General features: G+C 44.0%; 1 protein-coding gene across 1 annotated transcript in view; it reads right to left on the reverse strand.

The window, feature by feature from the left end:
* Nucleotides 1–5439: 5439 nt before the first annotated feature.
* The window catches only part of cubn (cubilin (intrinsic factor-cobalamin receptor)), a gene marked incomplete at both ends in the record, with an annotated part of 156199 nt that continues 139403 nt past the window's right edge, over nucleotides 5440–22235 (reverse strand). The window contains 6 exons of the mRNA XM_083936559.1: nucleotides 5440–5547; nucleotides 12405–12640; nucleotides 13742–13907; nucleotides 15595–15776; nucleotides 16787–16931; nucleotides 21249–21457. Of these exons, the coding sequence (XP_083792685.1) occupies nucleotides 5440–5547; nucleotides 12405–12640; nucleotides 13742–13907; nucleotides 15595–15776; nucleotides 16787–16931; nucleotides 21249–21457 (1046 nt within the window). The remainder of the gene's footprint in view (nucleotides 5548–12404; nucleotides 12641–13741; nucleotides 13908–15594; nucleotides 15777–16786; nucleotides 16932–21248; nucleotides 21458–22235) is intronic.

The raw sequence follows: 22235 nt of genomic DNA on the forward strand, positions 1-22235 counted from the left end.
AGTTGCAAAGAAGGTCGCAAAAAGTAGCGAGACAGTGACTGCCTGTGAGTGCTTTGGGACGGAGACGAGGCTCACAGCAGCACCCGCTGCTCGTTTCTCTCTAGGATGGATGAGGATTTGGGATTTGGTGAGAAACTCTCCATTGTTTCTATTACGATTATACGCAACAGCATCTCCCCATCTCTTCTTCTCTGTGTTGGTGTATTTCTGTGGCAGTTACAGCACCACATCCAGGCCTGGCATGTGTATTAAAGCATTTTTAGATTTTTCACTGGTTTCTTGTGGACACAGATATTTCTTGAGCCGAGGCCTTGTAGACAGAAAACTTTTTAAGAACGATGGAGGAAGAAAAGGTCCTTTTCGATCGGGTGGACGTACCCTTATGCGGTGCTCGGGCCCTAATAAAATAATTCAAGGAGGAATACAAAAAAAATAAAAATGGAGGGTGAAGGGTGGGTCTCTCCTTCCAAGCACTAGGAAGTGTCCTCAGCATCATCAGGATAAACAGGAAGACTATTACTAATAAGAGCCAGCAGTGGGTCCCAAGTGGAATGCTGTCAATGATCCCCTCTGTGAAAACCTTAACTTCTCCAACCATAGAAATTGATAAATTTCACATATCCAACTGTTATGAGTCGGTGAAGAAACATGTTTCCATTTAAGGAGAATGTTAGAGGATTGGGTTCCAAATTTGTGTTAAGAGCCTGTTTGAGGGTTTAAAATATCTCATCTCATCTTCAACCGCTTATCCGGGGTTGGGTCGCGGGGGCAGCAGCTTTAGCAGGGGACCCCAAACTTCCCTTTCCCGGGCCACATTAACCAGCTCTAACTGGGGGATCCCGAGGCGTTCCCAGGCTAGTGTGGAGATATCATTTCTGCACCTAGTCCTGGGTCTTCCCCGAGGCCTCCTCCCAGCTGGACGTGCCTGGAACACCTCCCTAGGAAGGCGCCAAGGGGGCATCCTTACTAGATGCCCGAACAACCTCAACTGGCTCCTTTTTAACGCAAAGGAGCAGCGGCTCTACTCCGAGTTCCTCACGGATGGCTGAACTTCTCACCCTATCTCTAAGGGAGACTCCAGCCACCCTCCTGAGAAAACCCATTTCAGCCACTTGTACCCGCGACCTCGTTCTTTCAGTTTAAAATATATTGGACCAAAATTCAAAAAGCTTCGGGCACGTCCAGAACATGTGTGCGTGGTCAGCTGGGGACTGCTTACAATGGTTACAAGTGTCACTGGGACTAGGGTATATCTTAGACAGCTTTGCATCGGTGAAATGGGCTCTATGAAGCACCTTCCACTGTAATAGGCCGTGTCTGGCACAAATCGAGGATGAGTGAACCAGTTTTAGAATGTCCCTCCACTTGACCTCAGTGATGTTTACCCCCAAGCTCTTTTCCCATGCATTTTTAGGTTAGGCAGTGGGGACTGGGCTCAGAAGAGCAATCTTATTATAAATGACAGATATTGATTCATTTGTGTTGTACGTTGAGAGCCAGGATTTGGTCCAGCTGAGCCTCAGGGGGGCGGTTCGGAAAATGTGGGAATTGCTTTTGGATAAAATGTCTCATACCGTAGCGAAAAAAGTGGCTCTTAGGCAGACTGTATTTGTCCAACATAAATGCAAAGGACGCAAAAGCACCTTTGTCATATAGGTCATTAAGCATTTTGAGGCCATTATCTGACCATATATGGAATGCTGGGTCGGTGCAGGAATGATCGAAGCCATTTGCAAGCCGTACTGCTTCCTGAACTGTATCCAAATTTTAATGGTATTAACGACAACCAGATTAGGTGAGACCTTGTGAGCAGTTATGGGGAGCTGTGAGCAAATCGTTGTATCTCAGTATGAGCCCAGGGTGGGCAGACGCCTGCAACTTCACCGCAGAGCATATTTAAAAGTGGCGGAAATTCAGGAGTGCTAGTCCCCCTTCAGGTTTTGGGAGTTAGAGAATATGTTTTGATACAGGCTGGTGCCAAACAAAGGTGTTAAGTTGTTGGTCTAGATTAGTAAAACATGATTTGTTAAGACAAATTGGGAGTTGTTGAAAAAGGTACAGAAACTTTGGTAAAATGACCATCTTAGTAAGATTAACCCGGCCTGCAAGGGACAGGGGGAGGCCTGCCCATCTGGACAAGTCTGTCATATATTTATCTAATAGCAGTTGGAAGTTCTTTTGAAAAAGGTCCCTGAAGGAGCTGGTGATAAACAGCCCAAAATACCTGAACCCCTTGTCTGCTGTTTTAAAGGGGTATATGGATTATTGGAGTCATCTCGCCAAGTTGTTAACAAGAAATAACTCACTTTTCTGAATATTCAACTGCCCAAACTCTTTAAATCTGGGGGAGGGAGGATGTGGGGTTTGATATAAATAAGATTAGATTGTCCACATATAAGGAAAGGAGTGATGCCTTCAAACTCATTCCTGTTTCTAAGCCAGATGGCTAATGGATCGATGGCTATGTTGAACAACAATGGTGAGAGCAGACAGCCCTGCTGGATCCCATGTTCGAGAGGGAAATATGCTGACAACGTTAGTGTTTACAGATGCAGAGGGAGTTACATACAGAAGTTTGACCGAAGAAATAAAATTAGAATCAAAGCCAAATTTCTCCAAAATGAAAAATAGAAAGCCAGACTCTACCCGGTCGAAGGCTGTCTCTGCATCTAGTGCCAATACGACCCAGGTCAGAATATGATGTTGAGCAGCCATCTGGTATTGAAGAATCGGTGTCTCCCTAATGTGAAGCCTGTCTGGTCTAATGGAATTATCGATGACATCACACTTTGGAGGCGGAGGTTGAGGACCTTATCAAGGATCTTACAATCTACGTTTTAAAATGAGACCGGTCTGTAGCTGCTACATGAGATAGGATCCCTTTTTTCTTCAGGAGCAATGAAATAGATGCCTCATACAATGTCGCTTGCAGTCTGCCTTCAGTAAAGGAGTCATTAAAAATTCTCACAAGGATGGGAGCTAAAAACATCGAGTACGCCTTAAAGAACTTGACTGTAAAAACCATTGGGACCAGGAGATTTCAGGTTTTGCATAGACTTGATCGCTTCATGCACCTCCAACAGAGACATGGGTCTACCGAGTTCCCTAGAGATATTTATATCACTTTGAGGGTATGTTAAACAGTCTAACAGATGGGAGATCGCTGCAGTAATTGGGTTGCATTCAGAAGTATATAGTGCGGTGTAGAAATCAGAAAAAGACTTGTTAATAATCACTGGATCAGAAGTGTGGCCGTCGTGTAGTCAAATTTTAGAATTCAGTCCAGAAGAACCTGGTGCGCCAAAAAAGCTTTGTTTGGAGCTGCCTCTCCATGCGTGTCATCAAGAGTCCGTGTTCTGAATGTAGCAGTAGCCATTTCCTATATAGGGGGGGTGGAGCAAGTTCCAGAGTTTCACCTGTTCCTCTGCAATTTCCACCAGCCTATGCCGTTCAGCCCTCCTCATTTGAGAAATATAGGATATTACTTGTCCCCGAATAGTAGCTTTAAGCTCTTCCCATTGAGTGCCACTGCTGAAGTCAGGGGTGTCATTAAACTCTATGTCAGAGCAGATTTGGGTTGCAACAAAATCTTTAAACTTACTATCCCACAGTAAGTGTGAACTGAACTTCCATTGTAAACGTGAAATTGTATCCCATGGAAAACTACTCGGAGAAGGCTTTACTGTTGGGTTTTTTTAAACCTCCAAGGATCAGAAATTCCCAACTGTGATGCGTATGTTTTTACTATGTGTGCTGATTTGTATAGTGTAACCTGTGTAGGAGAAGATCTGTCGAGAGTCACATCCTGCACCAGATTGAAGTCCCCACCCATGATAATGCCTTGACTGTCAGCGTGTGGGATTCTCAATAATAGCCTTGTAAATAACTGTTCATTGTTCCATGTGGGCGCATAAAACACAAACAAGACCACTGCTGTGTTCTGGAGCGTGCCGAACTATAACATAACGGCCGTCATTATCTAGAATCACATTTGTCGGCTCAAACAGGACCCTTTTATGAATGATGATAGCTGCCCCTCTAACTCTATCTGTAAATTTTGAATGGAATAAGTGACACATCCACGCCCTCTTAATACGTGGGGTGTCAGCTGATTTGAGATGTGTTTCCTGCAGGAACATCACATCCCCCTTTAGGTGCTGTAACTGTTAGGACCTTACAAGTTTTCCCTTAGTATTCCAGAAAATCAAACGCACTCTTTACAGCATTAGCCATAGGAACAATAATAACAAGTTAGAATGACACTACATGACCATAAAGTATTCTGCAGTAGTTGAGGAAGAGAGTGGGGAGGAAACGTAAAACAGAACAAACAAACAAACAAAAAAAGGGCCCAAACACACATAAAACAAAACAAAACAATATAAAACAAGACAATGACATTGTGACCAATCTGAGGGCTACTCCCATAGAAAAAAAAACCTTCTGAGCTCTCCAGCTCACAACTAACAGCTAAACTGAGCTTCTGGGGTCTCCTACCTTAACTAACAGTGTTTGATCCCTTAACTCACCACAAGAGATTAATAGAATGCCTGTATGAAACACAACCGTCCACCCTGGGTTAGAATGCACATACAGTATCGATACAGGTCACCTCTGTACATCAGTCTATGATAAGTGTCAGGCTTCACTAAAGCCCTTTGACCAAACAGAGAACAAGAATACTTCAAAAAACCCTGTGGCTGTGGGTGCTAAAAAATTAAAAGAAAAGAAAATAGAGCTTTAAATAAAATGTATAGTAACAAACTGAAATACACATGTGGACGAGCTTCCAGAACTTGGCACAAAGGCTGATTAAGGATAATCTGAATTCACATAATAGTGTAAGCAGGCACAGAAAGAAAAATGAAAAAAATGGGAAATTCCAAAAACATGAGAAAACCTTGTTTGTAAAACTTTAGATAGTAGTTTATTCTTTCTTCAGAAGACAAAGAGTATAAGATGCTGTTTGAAAGTTAGAAACTGAGCATAAACTTGCATTAGTCAAGGCTCTGGGCCTTTATGATTTTGATACAGTTTGATAACAGCTTATCAATCCAGTACACTCTGATATGGTATCATTCCTCTTAACAAATTATGTAATTTCAAGTCCCTTAGGTATGAACAATGCTTGTCCATCCGACAACAGTTTGTAAAGTCTGGTGCATCGGCAGGTCAGTGGGGTTGTTGCACTCTCAAAATGAATATAAAACTATAAAATGTAAAACTAAAAACATCTGGAATCACAAAGGACAAATCATGCATTTGTTATGTCAGTATATATATTTTTTATTATTATTATTATTATTATTATTATTATTATTATTATATTACATTGGTTTCATTGAAAAATAAATGCACAGCAGGTCGTGATTAGGACATTTGTCAGCAGGTGTCTGCATGAGCGTGTATGTAAGTGTGTATGTGTTGAAGGGCATTCTTTCAGCTGCTCCAGGTGAGTCTGAACCCAGAAGGCAGGGTTGCGTACTGGGCTTGGAAAACAATGTAGACATGATGGGAGGAGGATGTGAACGGAGCGATGCTGGTTTCCTAAACAAACAGAGAGGAGAAACAAATCACATGTTTGTGTATTCAATCTATCAGTCATAGCCCTTATTAAGTTAACCCCTTGAGACTTCTGACTTTTTGTCTTTCAGAGGCTGTAGCAGGGAGATGTTGATGATTATTGAAGGATCCATTGTCACCAACCATATCATGGTAGCTTTGGGAAGTGGGCTAAATAATGCCATTAAGTTATGCTAAATTTTCAAATAAGGTCCCTTGTCCTCAGACCTTAAGTTATGTGGGTTTAGGGATGTCCCCGACTAAAAGTGTTCATACTTAAATCTGATTCTTCACGCCTTGCCTATAGTCGACTAATTGTCGTATCAAATGCTCAAGATGGAGCCGCGGATGGCTGCCTCGATTTGTTGGTGCGCTTTGTTTTGTCTTGTTTTGTTTGTAAACAGTGTTTTTTGTCTGGATTCACGGCTTTCTTTCACCAGAGAACAGCTCATGAACATTCGGGTAACAACTCCGCGGGATTTGTTTCCCGAATTTCTGGCTCCCACATCGGTTCTGGTGAACTTTTTAGTCCAAGGTACCCTCGCCTTTACAACTTTACGCCGTTGCAGGGGGAAACGAGCCGGTGCGCTCGTGCGCCTTCGCCAGAGGGGAAGACGCACGCCGCTACCTGGAATATTTCTCTCTAACGTGCGCTCACTGGGCAATAAAATGGACGAACTTCAGCTCCTGTTGAGGAGAGACAAGGACTTTAATTCATCCTCTGTTTCGTGCTTCAGCGAGTCATGGCTGTGTGAGAACATCCCGGACTCTGCGCTACAGCTGGATGGATTCCAGCTTCACTGAGCGGACCGTGACACACGGCTCTCTGGCAAAACAAAGGGTGGAGGTATTTGTTTCTACATCAAAAGCGGCTGGTGCAACGACGTAACGGTGATACAACAACACTGTTCTCCCCTCCTGGAAACTTTTATTATTAACTGCAAACCATTCTACTCCCCACGTGAGTTCGCTTCCTTCATTCTGGTCGGTGTTTACATTCCACCGGAGGCCAACGTGCAGGACGCACAGCGAGCGCTCGCCGACCAGATACTGGAAGTGGAGCGGACCAACCCGGACTCCTTAGTTATTGTCCTCGGGGATTTTAACAAAGGTAACCTCAGTCAGGAATTGCCCGAATACAGACAGTTTATTAAATGTGCAACCAGGGAGGGGAACACTCTGGATCACTGTTACGCAGCAGTCAGTAACGCCTATCACGCCGTCACCCGCGCTGCACTTGGACACTCTGACCACAACATGGCCCACCTGATTCCTGCCTACAGACAAAGACTAAAACTCTTTAAACCTGTGGTGAGGACATCAAAAAAGTGGACCAGCGAAGCTGCAGAGGACTTAAAGGCGTGTCTGGACTGTACTGACTGGGATGTGTTCAGGACTGCTTCCACCAGTCTGGATGAGTACACAGAAGCTGTGACGTCATACATCAGCTTCTGTGAGGACTGCTGTGTACCAACACGCACCAGGGTGACTTATAACAATGACAAGCCCTGGTTCACACCCAGACTGCGACAGTTGAGGTCTGACAAGGAAAGGGCTTTCAAAAGTGGCAACAGAGCAGAGTACAAAGAGGCCAAGTACAGGTTTAGCAGGGCGGTGAGGGACGCTAAACAGCTGTACTCCAAGAAGCTACAACATCAGTTCTCCTCTAACGACTCTGCGTCTGTCTGGAGGGGGCTCAGGCAGATCACCAACTACAAGCCAAGAGCCCCCCCTGCTGCTAACGATCAACAACTTGCCAACAACCTCAACGACTTCTACTGTCGCTTTGAAGATCACCTGGACAGTACTCACACCACCCCCCACCACACTACCCACCAGCTCCAGCCCATCAGCCCTTCTCCCCCCACCACCACAATAGAGACTGTAAACCTCCTACCACCACAGCTGCCCCTCCCCACCCCCCCTCCACCGACACCTCTGTCTGTCCTTGAGAGAGACGTTAACCGGCTCTTCAAGAGACAGAACCCCCGCAAAGCTGCTGGGCCAGATTCCGTGTCGCCATCCTGCCTGAAGCACTGTGCGGACCAGCTGTCTCCTCTGTTCACGGACATCTTTAACACCTCACTGGAGACATGCCGTGTGCCAGCTTGCTTCAAGGCCTCCACCATCATACCAGTCCCCAAAAAACCAGGACCCACTGGATTAAACGACTACAGACCTGTCGACCTCTGTGGTCATGAAATCCTTTGAGCGCCTGGTTTTGTCCCACCTCAAATCCATCACAGACTCACTCCTGGACCCCCTGCAGTTTGCCTACAGAGCCAACAGGTCTGTAGACGATGCTGTTAACATGGCTACACACTTCATCCTCCAGCATCTGGACTCTGCAGGATCCTACGTCAGGATCCTGTTTGTGGACTTCAGCTCTGCATTCAACACAATCATCCCGGCTCGTCTGCAGGACAAGCTTTCTCAACTCAACGTGCCAGACTCCACCTGCAGGTGGATCACCAACTTCCTGACTGACAGGAAGCAGCACGTGAGGCTGGGAAGCCTCACCTCGGACTCCAGGATGATCAGCACCGGCTCTCCGCAGGGCTGTGTTCTTTCTCCCCAGCTCTTCTCCCTGTACACTAAGAACTGCACCTCCAGTCACCAGTCCGTCAAGCTCCTTAAGTTCGCGGATGACACCACCCTCATTGGACTCATCTCTGGTGGGGATGAGTCTGCCTACAGATGGGAGATCGACCAACTGGTGACTTGGTGCAGGGAGAACAACCTGGAGCTAAATGCTTCAAAAACAGTGGAGATGACTATAGACTTCAGGAAGAGCACAGCCCCACCCTCCCCCATCATCCTGTGTGACTCTCCAGTGGACACTGTGGAGTCCTTCCTCTTCCTGGGAACCATCATCTCCCAGGACCTCAGGTGGGAGCCAAACATCAGCTCCCTTATCAAGAAGGCTCAGCAGAGGACGTACTTCCTGAGGCAGCTGAAGAAGTTCAATCTAACACGGACAATGCTGGTCCACTTCTACACTGCCATCATCGAGTCCATCCTCACCTCCTCCATCACCGTCTGGTATGCTGCTGCCTCTGCCAAGGACAGGCGCAGACTGCAGCGTATCATACGTTCTGCAGAAAAGGTGATTGGCTGCAACCTCCCTTCTCTCCCAGAACTCTACTCTTCCAGGACCCTGAGGAGAGCAGGGAGGATAGCTGCTGATCCCTCCCACCCTGGACACTATCTGTTTGAACCTCTCCCCTCTGGCCGGAGGCTGCGGTCCATCAGGACCAAAACCTCCCGCCACAAGAACAGTTTCTTCCCCTCTGCCGTCAGGCTCTGGAATTCTGTTAAAGACACTTAACTGTCATTCGTTATATTAACGACATCTGGAACTCACACGTTATATTAACGTACCCAAATCACAGGTGTTATATTAACCCCCCCCCCCCCCCCCCCCCTTTTTCACTGGACACTTTAACTTGCACATTACCACCTGCACTGGTCATACAAATACAGTCACTTATATTTCATGTATATAATTCAATGCCATATGTTTAGTTTGCTTGTGTTCATGTTTATATTTATGTAGGCATTGTCAAATCAAGTAAAATTCCTTGCAATGAAAATTGTCTGGCAGTAAACCTGATTCTGATTCTGATTCTGATTTATTTTTGCACATGGAAAGCCAGACCTTGATGTTGTAGGTCAGAACGCTCTGACTGCCCGGTAAAAGGCCACCAGCAGCTTCTTCTCCAGTTCCTTCAGGAAGTGGAGTCCCTGCTGTGCCTTTTTAACCGTTTCCCTTGTATTGTCAGATCGGGAAAAGTTGTCTCAGATTAGAAGGTGTGAACCCTCTCCACGCACGCCCCTCCAATGTAGATCAGAGCCGGTTCTGTGGTCTGTGTCCTTTTGAAATCGATAATGATTTCCTTTGTTTTTGTGGCGTTCAGTGAGAGGTTGTTCACTGAACACCATGCTGTTAGCCTGTGGATCTCATCCCTGTAGGCAGACTCATCGCCCCCTGAGATGAGACCAATGATAGTTGTACCGTCTGTGAATTTGATGATGGTGTTGGTGCGGTGAGCTGGTGTGAAATCGTGTGTGTAAAGAGTATAGTAGTGGACTCAGCACACAGCCTTGTGGTGCCCCAGTGCTGAGTGTGGTGGTGGAGGAGATGTGTGGGCCAAGTTTAACGGTCTGTGAACGGTTGGAGTGAAAGTCTTGGATCCAGGTGCAGATAGGGGAGAGATCCCTAAGGCAAAGAGTTTGCTTGTGAGAGTAACTGGAATGATGGTTTTAATTGCCAAGCTATAGTCTATGAAGAGTATCCTCACATAGCATCATGGTGCGGTAGGCAAACTGGTGTGGATCGAAGGAGGTAGGCTGTCTATGATGGGGCAAAGAACGAGTCTCTCAAACCATTTCATGATCACTGATGTGAGTGCCACAGGTCTGAAATTGTTGAGATCCTCTGAGACTGGCTTTTTGGGGATGGAAATGATTGTTGTTGTTTTTAAACATGGAGGAATGGTGGCTTGTGAGGCTTGGCCTAGGAGAGGAGGGGGCGTGGCTACGAAGGTCTGTCTTTAAGCATGCCTGGTTGAAATCACCTGCTATGATATGCACACTATCTGGGTTTGAGCGCTGCTGTTTGTGTACAACAGCTGAGAGATAAGTTAGAGCTGTTTTCACATTAGCGTCCGGGGTTTGATTTGGAGGCAACAAGGAGAACTTCAGTTGTATTGCTATTGAGTTTGAAAAAGTTAGGAGAGAACCAGGATTTAACTTCGAGGAGCAGTCGGAGCGGAATGAGAGTGGGAGGCTGGAATAGGGCTTGGAAGACAGCTGGAGCTGGGTATAATCCGCTTAACAGTTAAAGTGAATACCAAGCGCCTGGAAATGTGACCGAGAGGTAGGAGGTATATGATGAAGAGAGTAGAGGACCCAAGACAGAACCCTCAGGAACACTGGGAGTGACTAGGGAGAGCTGTGATCTGAAGTGTTTGAGTTGAGTTGTCAATTCAATTCAATTCAATTTTATTTACAGTGCCAAATCATAACAAAAGTTATCTCGGACACTTCACATATAGAGTAGGTAAAGACCACTCTCTCTAACTTATTTATAATTTACATAGACCCAACAATTCCCCCATGAGCAGCAACACTATCTTGTGCACACAGTGGCAACGGAAACCTTCCCTTTAATATGCAGGAATGTGGAACAAACCAAGCTCTATGGAGGATGGACATCTGTCTTGACCGGTTGGAGAGGAAGAAAAGAAGAAAGAGAGAAAAGACAGAGACAAAGACGGACAGACAGACACAAAGACAGACAGACAAACAGACACAAAGACAGACAGGCAGACAGACAAACAAACAAACAAAAATGTCAAGCATTGGTTCTGTCAGTGCCCTCCTCTCTCCCTTTTGTATGAGTTTGTCTCCCTCTGTCTGTTTTTCCGTGCATGTGTCTCCCCTTTGTGTTTTGTTGGTCCAGGTATGGGTAGGCGTGTCCTTGCCCAGCTGCAGCCTGTTACGCTAATCACCTGAAGGACTATAAAGACCCAGAGCTGACAGGCATGCAGTGCCATCCCGTTGTAATCCTTCCATTGGTAAAGTCTTTGTCGGATTGGCTCCCGTTTCTCGTTCGTTGGTTTTGCGCTCCTTGTTGTTGGTATCGTATTAATCATTGTTGTCTTTCGTTTCTTTCCGTAGTATCCCGTGTTCCTGTTTCCTCGATCTGTTCCCTGATCGTCCGTTGTTTCCTCGTTCCTGTTTTCCTCGACCGTCTAGTCCTCAGTGTTTGTGTTTCCTCTGTAGTGATTCACGTTTTGTTTGTCATGTTTATTAAATATTTGTTTGTACTTTTACCCCGTGTCCGTATCTGCACTTGGGTCCAGTCTCCCAGTGTTATTTCCCTGCACCGTTCATGACAAAACAGACGGACAGACAGACAGACAGACAGACACAAAGAAAGACAGAACTTGAGCTGCAACTGCTCTTCAAGAATTGTTGGAAGAAATGGTAGGTTGGAAATTGGTTGGAAGTTATCAATGTCAAACGTTATTGATCACAAAGCAAAGCCTGGATTTTTCTTTGGTGTTCCTAAAGGTTTGGATGTCTTAATGTGAGTTGTTGACCCTTCTCTGTCAATTCTTGAGTGAAAACATGGTTAAATTCAGCACCAAATCTATGTAAAAATGGTATCAACTAGTGCTCTCTGTTCAACAAAGGGTTGAAAACAACACAATGAATCACCATTCATTAAGCCCTTCTCTTTAAACCAAGAGCTCCATCTAGTGGGCTCAACAAATACAACTAACTGAAGCTTCATTTGGACTATCTATTCAATTCAATTTTATTTATAGTGTCGAATCATAACAAAAGTTATCTCAGGACACTTTACAGAGTAGGTAAAGACCACACTCAATGACTTATTTATGATTTACATAGACCCAACAATTCCTCTGTAGAGTACGGTGGCAACGAAAACCTTCCCTTTAACAGGCAGGAACGTCAGACAGACCCAGCTCTGTGGAGGACGGCCATCTGTCTTGACCGGTTGGGGAGGAAGAAAAGGAGAGAGAAAAGACACACAGATGGACAGAGAGAGACAGACAGACACACTTCCAGAGATGCAAGCAAAGCCTATCTCTTGTATTAACCCAAAAATTGCTGCTAGAACTTCTGAGACATAATAGAGCATGAGGATGGCCTACAAATGTAATCTGAATATTCTAAGCCCGTATACACTTTTTAATTTATTTTAATTAATATATTAATTTATGAAAGTGAATTGAATTATATTGAAGTAAGACTGGGCTCATTTGCATAACAGTTGAAGAAGTGGTGATTGCTTTCTGGAGGTTACATACCACTCCACAGTAGGGTCCAACAGGCGGGGCGGAGGTGTCTGGGCCATCATACAGCTTCAAGAAGTTGTTCTGGCAATCTCCAGGATCATCGATACTGATCTGGGCAAAGGTGATGGTCACCACACGACTTCTGGGTGCCATGATGCCCCATTCACAGTGGGTACTGTTGGGATAGGTGCCTGGGTAGTTGGGACTTGAGAATGAGCCGTGGTCTCCATACAGAGTACCACCACAACCTACAGGAGGACACAAACATATCAAACAAAGAGGTTTCAGTTAAGACGAAAGCAGGAATTCATGAAGCATTCCTACTGCTACCAGACAGTAGGAATAAAGACATACAAGATACAACCTAGGAGAATAAAACCAGGTCAAAGGAAATGCATTTGGCCACAAACATTCGACTCATTAGCTCTACTAGTCTTCCAGAGCTGGTCAAGAACTTAAGTTACAGTCACCACTGTAAAGGCTAGTGATGTCCAAATGAAGCTTCATGAAGCATTTGTTGTATTTGTTGAGCCCACTAGATGGAGCCCTTGGTTTAAAGAGAAAGGTTCAGTGAATGGTGATTCAGTGTGTTTTCAACCCTTTGTGGAACAGAGAGCTCCAACGCTTCATGAAGCTTCCTTTGGACAGCATGAGTAAAGGCATCTGTATTAGCTGTTTTTCTGGACATTTAGGAGAACACTGTCATTAACAAGGAGCTGGAAATACCAGGAAAATGAGATAAATTGAGACTGACAAATCAGTGGTCCACCTGTTGGCAGTGTCAGACTATGATAGATGAGATAACCCTGGTGTTATCATCTTCTACTTTAGACTACAGATTTACTGTGTAAAGAGAAAGCTTGTGTTTCAAACTGGGATGTGGAATTTGAAAGACACTGATGATGAACAGACAGGGTCTAATGAAAGACGCTATGATATTGCATTCTGAAAAATGTTGGCTTATATTGCTTACACAATCCTAACTTGATGGAAGTGCAATACTAAATTGCTTGAATTGCTTGAATAAATTTCTGACCAAAAAATGGTCTTCAGAGAGGCAGAAGTTAGGTATGTAGGGAGCTCCACAGAACATCATCTCGAGTTTTTATGTACAGTATAAAAGCTTTGATGTGATTTTATCTTTGGCTCTTGGCTCTTGGCCAAAGGAATTTTACAGCTGCAAAAGAACCACACCATGGTGGGTCCTAGGGTGTGAGATGAAGTGTTGCATCAACAAAATCACTCAGTTTGAACACAGTCAATTGTCATTGATGACACTTTTTTAATTCTTTGGTTGAAATGAAAACCTGCAGGCTCTTAATGTTTAATAGTACCAGTGCAGCTCTGACCGTGAGGGGAGGACGTCCATGTGGCCTCGAAGCCATCCCGGGCATTGGAGTAGTCACTCTTGAATCGTAAGTAGAGCAGGTTGGATTGTGGAAAGATGGGGCTGGGCAGGGTGCTTCCACAGAACCGACCAATCAGTGGGGAATCTGCTGTACTGCCATTACGGATCTTAGAGATAACAGAGTGTTTTTATTTATGTATTATTATTCATTCATCACATCAGAGATGGGAATGGTCAGACAGATCACACACATCAGAGCATACATAGTAAAGGTTGAATAAGTAGAATAATTATTAAAAGCTATATATATTTTTTAAATAACACACCCACTGGGCGTTTTTTACAGAATGAAAGAATTGCTTTTCTATAAAATAATATGTTAAGTCTGTTGTCGGGTGCAGCTACTGTAGGCTGGCACTGGGTTAAATGGAGTTTGCCAATCCTGCAGCTGCTTCGGAGCCTCAGTGAAGGGGGTGTTATTTGTCCCAGCAGCTGAGTGACCGGAGACGGGCAAAAAACAGAGTCAATATAGGCCAAGCATTCACTCCACGGACTGATATAAAGGTGTTCAATGGCATTAAAATGCACGCCCAAATGGCAACATTTCTCCTTGATCAGTAAGGTCACCTTCATGTTTACTTAACGGTAACAGCTAACGCTAACTGTCAGTCAAACTCCTCTGCAATACTTGTTTTTATGGAGCAATTTGCCAGAGGGGATGGGTTCAAACAGGCTCAATCAAACTTGGTTTCCTGTAGGCTTCTGGGGCGGGTCTGACAACCTGGCAACCCGACTGCTGGAATTATTTTGCTGTTGCGACTACGATCTTGAGACACAAGGGGGTGATGTTTGCTCACTCTCCATATTCAACCTTTAATGCAAAAAGTACACACACATGTCCACATAAGTTTGGCCCTGTAGTGTAGAGAACCGATAAATCAGCATAGAGGCTTTGTGTGAAGCTCAGTTTAGAATTCTGCCAAATTACTTTTTACTTTGCGTTTGCAATATCAAATAATTTTGCTGATAACATGTATTTCTTATCATCTCATCATCTCATCATCTCATCTCATCTTCAACCGCTTATCCGGGGGTCGGGTCGCGGGGGCAGCAGCTTTAGCAGGGGACCCCAAACTTCCCTTTCCCGGGCCACATTAACCAGCTCTAACTGGGGGATCCCATGGCGTTCCCAGGCCAGTGTGGAGAAATAATCTCTCCACCTAGTCCTGGGTCTTCCCCGAGGCCTCCTCCCAGCTGGGCGTGCCTGGAACACCTCCGTAGGGAGGCGCCCAGGGGGCATCCTTACTAGATGCTCGAACCACCTCAACTGGCTCTTTTCAACGCAAAGGAGCAGCGGCTCTACTCCGAGTTCCTCGGACTGGACTCCAGCCACCCTCCTGAGAAAACACATTTTGGCCGCTTGTACCTACGACCTCGTTCTTTCGGTCATGACCCAGCTTTCATGGTAGGAACGAAGATTGACCAGTAGATCGAGAGCTTTTTTCATCACAATGGTACGGTAGAGCGACTGCAACACCGCCCCCACTGCTCCGATTCTCCGGCCAAACTCACGCCCCATCGTCCCCTCACTCAAACGAACGTGATCCCGAGGTACTTGAACTCCTTTACTTGGGGTAAGGACTCATTCAATAAAAAACAAAGAAGAAGAAAGATAATATTTTTCCAAGTAGTTTACCTCCATGAACAAATGATCTGTTTGCATTCTCTGTGTGAGGTGAGCTCAGGCTGACTATACTACATAAAGTGGGACAGAGCTCATTGGGTTGATTGATAAATGTGATTTTACAAATATACATATTTTATGAGTCTCAGCATGTGTGCTGCTTGTTTTACCTCCAGGTAGTCAAATCCACACTGACTGTGGCCCTCCACGTCGAAATTGTTAAAGAAGAAGGAGATGTAGCTGTTTTGTGGTGCCTTCAGGATGATGATGCAGTCCATGTTGTGGGGATAGATGTCAGGCCAGCCCGGACTCTTCAGATAGCCATATTCATGTTCATACGTTCGGCTACAGCCTAGAAATCACAACCACCACAGTCACAAACAAGTTCCTTCTGCACATCATTCACACTATTTCAAAACCTGTTGTGCAGCTGTTATTGGGACTATTTATATAATAAGGATAAGGCGTCAATGAAACCTGTAAAAATATGTTGACTATTGTAAATTGTTGTTAGCAGCAGAAATTAAATTTCATTTACCTCCATTTTATTGGGATAGGGCAAAAATTTCAGAGCCAGATATTTCACAACCTTGAAAATTAAATTCCCCTTTGACTTAAAAAAGTGTTTTTCTTCTGTTTCTGTCCTCTAAAATGTCAATGACACTTACTATAGTCACTTGTATCAGAGGTGCTTTCACATTCATCTCATGAAGGAGCAGATGTCTTTGCACTTCTCTGAGATTTAGTTGGTGCGTCACTAATCCATAAACCAATCACTGTCTTATGTGAAACAATATTGGACAGGGGAACAACTTCAACATAACACCGGCAAAGAAATGTGAAACCTCCAGCTCAGAGCGGACTGTCAGTACAGAGAGAAAACACACTGTCATCATAGCTGTTTGCCTCTGACAGTTACAAGCTAACAAGCTAGCAGACCCCAGAAACTAAAAGTGATTTCCTAAGTCTCAGTCAGTGAAGCGGTGCCCAGTGGGCTCTCTGTTGACAGCCAGTGACTGGTACATATGGGTCAAAGTTTGGTGGCAGTGTGGTCTTAACCTGCCAGCCAACTGGACATGACCACGAATAGAGGACAGAAACAGTGAGGACTAACAAAGAGAGGGGTTCACACAAACTTAAATGCACTCACGGCCAGACTGGCTCAAAACAAAGTAGTTCAGATTTCAACTCACACATAGGGAGTCACTTCATTCTCTGCTCAGGACACCATCAATCCATTATATCTTTACATAGAAAATGATTGTTTTCATTTATGTTAAGAAAACAAAAAAATAGTGCTTCTACTTTAACCGGATTTGGTTTAGTTTCTTATTTTGCTGCACATTTTGTACAGGTACCTACTGGCAATCTGATAAGTGAAACTCAGGCCATTTCCTGGCATGAAGGCATCAGACTTGAAGTGCATGAGGATTGTTCTGCCGTAGCTGTAGAAGACTGGTGGATGATCATCTGATGCACAGAACTTATGTGACTGTCCATAGTCACCCTAGAAACACAAGAATCATCTCATTAGAATCAGCCCGTGAATGTTCTCATTTGTCCAGGTCATCGTTATCCCCAAGGCAATTTCAGTCAAAAGCAACTGGACTTTGTTATTTGTCTAGGAAGACGTTTCACCTCTCATCTAAGAGGCTTCACTGGTCCAACTATCTGGTGTGGAGATCCAGGTATTAAACCTTTCACAAGGAACAAGTCCAGTTGCTTTTGACTGAAATTGCTTTGGGGATCTCTTTGGAATGGATATATTCATGTTGTAACTGTGCAGAAGGTTTTTTTATTGATACATTTGATCATTCTACAGTGATTGAGAATACTTTCACCTAACATATTCAAAGGCCCGTTTACTTTGGTGTGTTTCAGCAAAGCAAGATTTAGCATCAATTTGGAAGCTATTATTGAATCCGTCTGCATATCCTAAAGGAATAAACAATATTTGTAAGTAGACATGGTATGCACATGAATGTCAGGATTTACCCAAATCTATCAATAGTGAAAGCGAGTCAAAACAGTGTTTTGCTTGTGTCCTACTCTATTCTATTGTAGAAACCTAACACGACTGACATTTGATGGAATATACCTGCAGTCTTTCTCACAAGACACAATGCAGTCTGACTGTGTTATATGTGGCTGCATTACAGTACAGTGACGTGGGGTTGTGTTCATGTACTGTATGTTGGTCATGACCATAGACCATGTACAAAAGTGAAGCCAAAAGAGCCCGATACGGCCACCACCATGTTGTAGTTTTGGAGCCAGAATCTGCACATTAGTAACCGGGTGGTAGAGAAGTCCCGGCCATAGATCCACCCGACCAATGACGAGTCAATCACAGCTGTCAATCATGACATTTCACCCTGTTTTTATAGCATAGCATCAAATAACAAATTAAAACCAAACTTATTAGAGAAATTACTTGAACTAAAATCAAAAGGGCTCCAGAGTGCGGCTAATTTGGTAGCACATGTGACCAAAATTTGTGCGTGACTAAAGAAAATTCTAGGTCCCACTGGTGCACCTGGTGCTGCTCGGGTAAAAACATGAATTTATTTCGCAAGTGCAACGTCTCTCTAGTTCTCCTGATGGTATTGTGATTTAAACCAATAATAGACAGTGCTCGGGACCGTCACACCGCGGTGGGGTCTGTCCTGTCTTTGGGTTTTGTGCTGTGAATTTCCTGTTTTATTTTGAAAAGTAACTGTCCTCTCGTTCCAGGTCACTTGCCCTTCCTCTTGTGTCACCAGTCTGACGTCATCCCCTGATCCTTGATTGTTTCCACCTGTGTTCCCCTCCCTTCATGTGTATATAATCCGTGTCTTCCCCTGTCTCTTTGCCAGAATATTTCGTCCGTTACGTCGAATGTTTCCGGCACTTTGTCACAGCCTTGTTCACGTCATAGAGATCTTAGCATCCTCGCTCAGGTGTTTGTATTCCCTGTTTTCTCATCGTAAGTTTAACCCTTTTTGAATGCGCTTTTCCCCCCCTTGTTTTTCCTCCTGGTCGGAGCGACTTTGTTTTTGCGTTTTAATTGTTAACTTTGTAGTCTGTTTTTCTTCCTGGACGGGGCGACTTTGTTTTGTACTTTGTTTATAAACTTAGATAATTGTTTTTTCTTCCTATATGGAGCGACTTTTTGTTTGTGTTTTTTTGGCTCTGTGCCTCACGTTTTGGCTCTCAGAATAAAATTTCAGTTTTGATCTGCGAACCTCCGCATCTGAGTCCTCATTCCTGCCCAGGCCTAACAGGGACGGGTCATTGCCTTTGGCTGTGGTCCTGTTCACTGCTCTAAGTTGTGTGTGTGTTCAAAAACTACGAGCAGTCTGAGCAGCTGAGCACCAGAGTAGCCTAACTGAAACAGAAAAGAAAATAAACGTGACAAAATAAGTGAAAATTAAGAAAGGTAGAACCATTGAAAGTTGTTTCATTATTAAAACTAAGCCTACTCTTAAAACCAACCCTACTGTTGTTCAGTCCATCCCCACTTCTGAAAGTCCATCGAGCTAAGACACGGTGAGCTCGGCCTCTGTGACGGTCCCTGGGAAGATGCCAAGCCCCGGTCCTTCAGCGTTAACATTAGACTCGGAACCAGAATAAAAAACAAGTCTGAGATAGAGCCCGGCCATAAGGGTGCACTCACACTGTCCTTCCGCACCGGGCCAAAACAGGTTTTACGGGTAAAGCCTAGCTCGTTTGACCAGTGTGAGTGCAACCGCTCCGCGCCTAGCTGTTCTGACATAGAAAAAAAAAAAAGACGGACCATGCGCGGACATTTAACAACAACAACAATGGCGATGAAAGGTTCACGTTGGTGTGATGCGGAGGTGGAGTGTTTTACTGCAGATTTGGGCGGATGAAAATATTTAAAAACAGTCGGACAAGACGCACAAAAACTCAGAGGTCTATGGAAAGATTTGTGAACAAAGCGACGCATCGCGATGACGTCACTCAATGCGTGTGACGTGTTACGGCGTGATGACGTATGGACAGGCTAGAAGCATTTGTGCGAGGCCCAGGTAGTGTGAGTACAAACAGGCTGGCCAGCAGGGGGGGACAAGTACCCTTAAGCCCGGGGCACGGTGTGGAAGGACAGTGTGAGTGCGCCCTAAGACTCAAATTAAAAAGCCCAAAATGTATTCTTTCAGACACGACCGGTGACACAATTTCCCTGGCTGAGGTACGACAATGGATGGAACGTAATGCACTGTGTTTACTGTTTGGAGTGCGGTCAGAATGTAGACCAGTAATATTGCATTCGTAGGTGAGTCAACAACGTTTTTGTAACGTTAACGTTAAACGTTAAAAAAGCATGTCCAAAAAGCATACTATATGCCATGACACGTATGTAGATAAAGTGGCCCCTCTACCATACTGCATACTGCATTTCAGAGGCTGGCAGTATTAATAAGGTCCAGGATGTTTTAGTTTAGTTTATGTTTTAAATGATCAATTTCAGCTTTCAGCTATATATTACGGCTGGGACTTAATTAGTTACGATTAATTTGAGTTCTAAAAAGTGAAAACATGGACAAGAGGCCAGTCGTGTGTAAATTGTGCAAGAAAAATTCACCTCCCACCCGAGCTCTTCAGCCTCCGAACATGCTGCAGCTAACGTTAGCACAGAGGGATTGTCATTAGTCGATGGATCATTTTTGTTTCTGTGTTTTTGAAATCATGGGAGAAAAAGCACTATATGTTTAACTGTTTATTTCATACCAAGAATATTATTCTTAATATTTTTGCAATGTTAGGTTTCCACTTTTCTTGAATATACCGCACTAAGCACTATTTTATTTTTTATAAACCAAAACAAATGTGTTTAAGAAGTAAAAGTTTACAAAAAGTTAGTGCTTACTGATAAAAATAAACACATTTTGTGTTAAGTCATATACCAAATCCATTTAAATTGAAAAATGTTGCCCCTTGTGTCAAATATTGATAAGCAATTTATCGCGCATAAATAATAACAAAGCCTCTAACCAATTAGATACATTTTTAATCGTGTAACACCACTAATATATGTATATTTATATATATATACAATTGTGCTTCGAATAAAGATAAGCATTTCTGTACACTATTGTTAAAAAAATCATTCACATTATATGAAACTTATAGTGAGAGATAAAAAGGTGACCTTTTGGCGTTAAAGATGACGCAATGAAAAATGTAGGTGCACTTCAATTTTGTGCTGGTGCACGTAGAAAAAAGTTAGGCGCACTTTTAGTTTGGCCAATGTCCCATCTGCTAAGGGGAGGGACTTGTTTATTACCTTTTATTTTTTGGCTTCACTTTCAGGGACCTGTCAAGCTGTCCACCTTTATATACAGTCTATGGTAATGACAACATGCAAGTGCTATATACTGTATAACCAGGAAGAAGGGAACTGAGCTGCTTGTGGCCAGCTGTCCTCTGCCTCTACTCTTCACTGCAACATTGCCATAGCCCTCTAGCCTCTGGACCTGGTCACTCATATTTAGTGATGTCGTAATGAAGCTTCATAAAGCATTTCAGTCCACTAGATGGAGCTCTCACACTGAATCGCCATTCATTGAGCCTTTCTCTTTAAACCAAGAGCTCCATCTAGTGGACTCAACAAATACAACTAATGCTTCATGAAGCTTCCTTTGGACATCATTACTCATATTCACTCATCAACACTGGCAAGAAAAAACTGTAGCAGCTTTTGTACATGAGGTTATTAAGGGGTGGTTGGGCTAGCTGCTAGGTTTGCTACTGTTTTCTGTCATTGTTACACCTGGTGCATCTACAAAGGCCAACAGATCCACATTAAAGACATGATACTCACTAGAGGCCAGTCCTTCATCTCCAGGTAGTTTGTGGAACAGCTCTGGCTCGGTTGGAGAACAAAGGTGTTGACTGACACTTGGATTGTTTCCTGGACTGGAGCATCCAGTATCCAGCGGCAGGAGGTGTAAGGAGGGTAGGCATTGGGGAAGGAAGGTGATGTCAGGGTCTGGATGGTGGATGTGGCATTTAGAGTCCCGCCGCAAAACACTGAGGGAAGGCAGACACAGAGAGGTTTAGGTAATGCACAAAATCAAGTACAGCAGCAACATGTCAAGGCAGCTGTCAGGGCGGCTGCCACAGAGCTGTGTGAAACCAGCATTTATTTATTTGATTTGTGTGAGTTTTAAAATGCTGTTCAGCGTGTTAAAAACCTATAAATGGAAACTGTTTGATCAAATAAGGACTTCTTCTTATTCATTATATGATACCATTTTCATCCTTTTTGGCCACTCCAGGAACACAAAAAAAGTACATAGTACAAAGAAACGTGCCTAGAAATCCAAGCGGCAGCTGGCTTGACCTCAGTGTTTTACATTTTTGCTGTTGCACTGTGCTGCTCTTTGTTGTGGGTCTGTGAGCTGTCAGTGTTCCCTGTTTGCCCTGGTTACCAGTTATAAATTTGCAACACTAAAAAAGATCACTGACAACTCACAGACAGACCACACAAAGCAGCACAGCACAACAGCAGCAATGTAAAACACTGAGGTCAAGACAGTTCACTATGTGAGGAAATGGATGTGTGCCGTGAGAGTGTGTAACAAGTGTCACAGTCAAAGCTGTGAGAGTTGACAGCTCTCAACAGGCCAAAGGGTTTTTATTAACAGATGCTTTTCTATAAGGCAAAACATTTTACGTGGAAGACATCAGTGCAAATGATGGCACTATGTAACTGAAATGTCTACAGTAATAAAATAATACTTTTAATGATAAGTTTAACCAACTAGCATTTATGGTGCTGACTTAAGCCCTATTCAGACAGGATTAG

This window comes from Echiichthys vipera (assembly GCF_963691815.1).
Source record: "Echiichthys vipera genome assembly, chromosome: 21".
Classification (NCBI taxonomy): Eukaryota; Metazoa; Chordata; class Actinopteri; order Perciformes; family Trachinidae; genus Echiichthys; species Echiichthys vipera.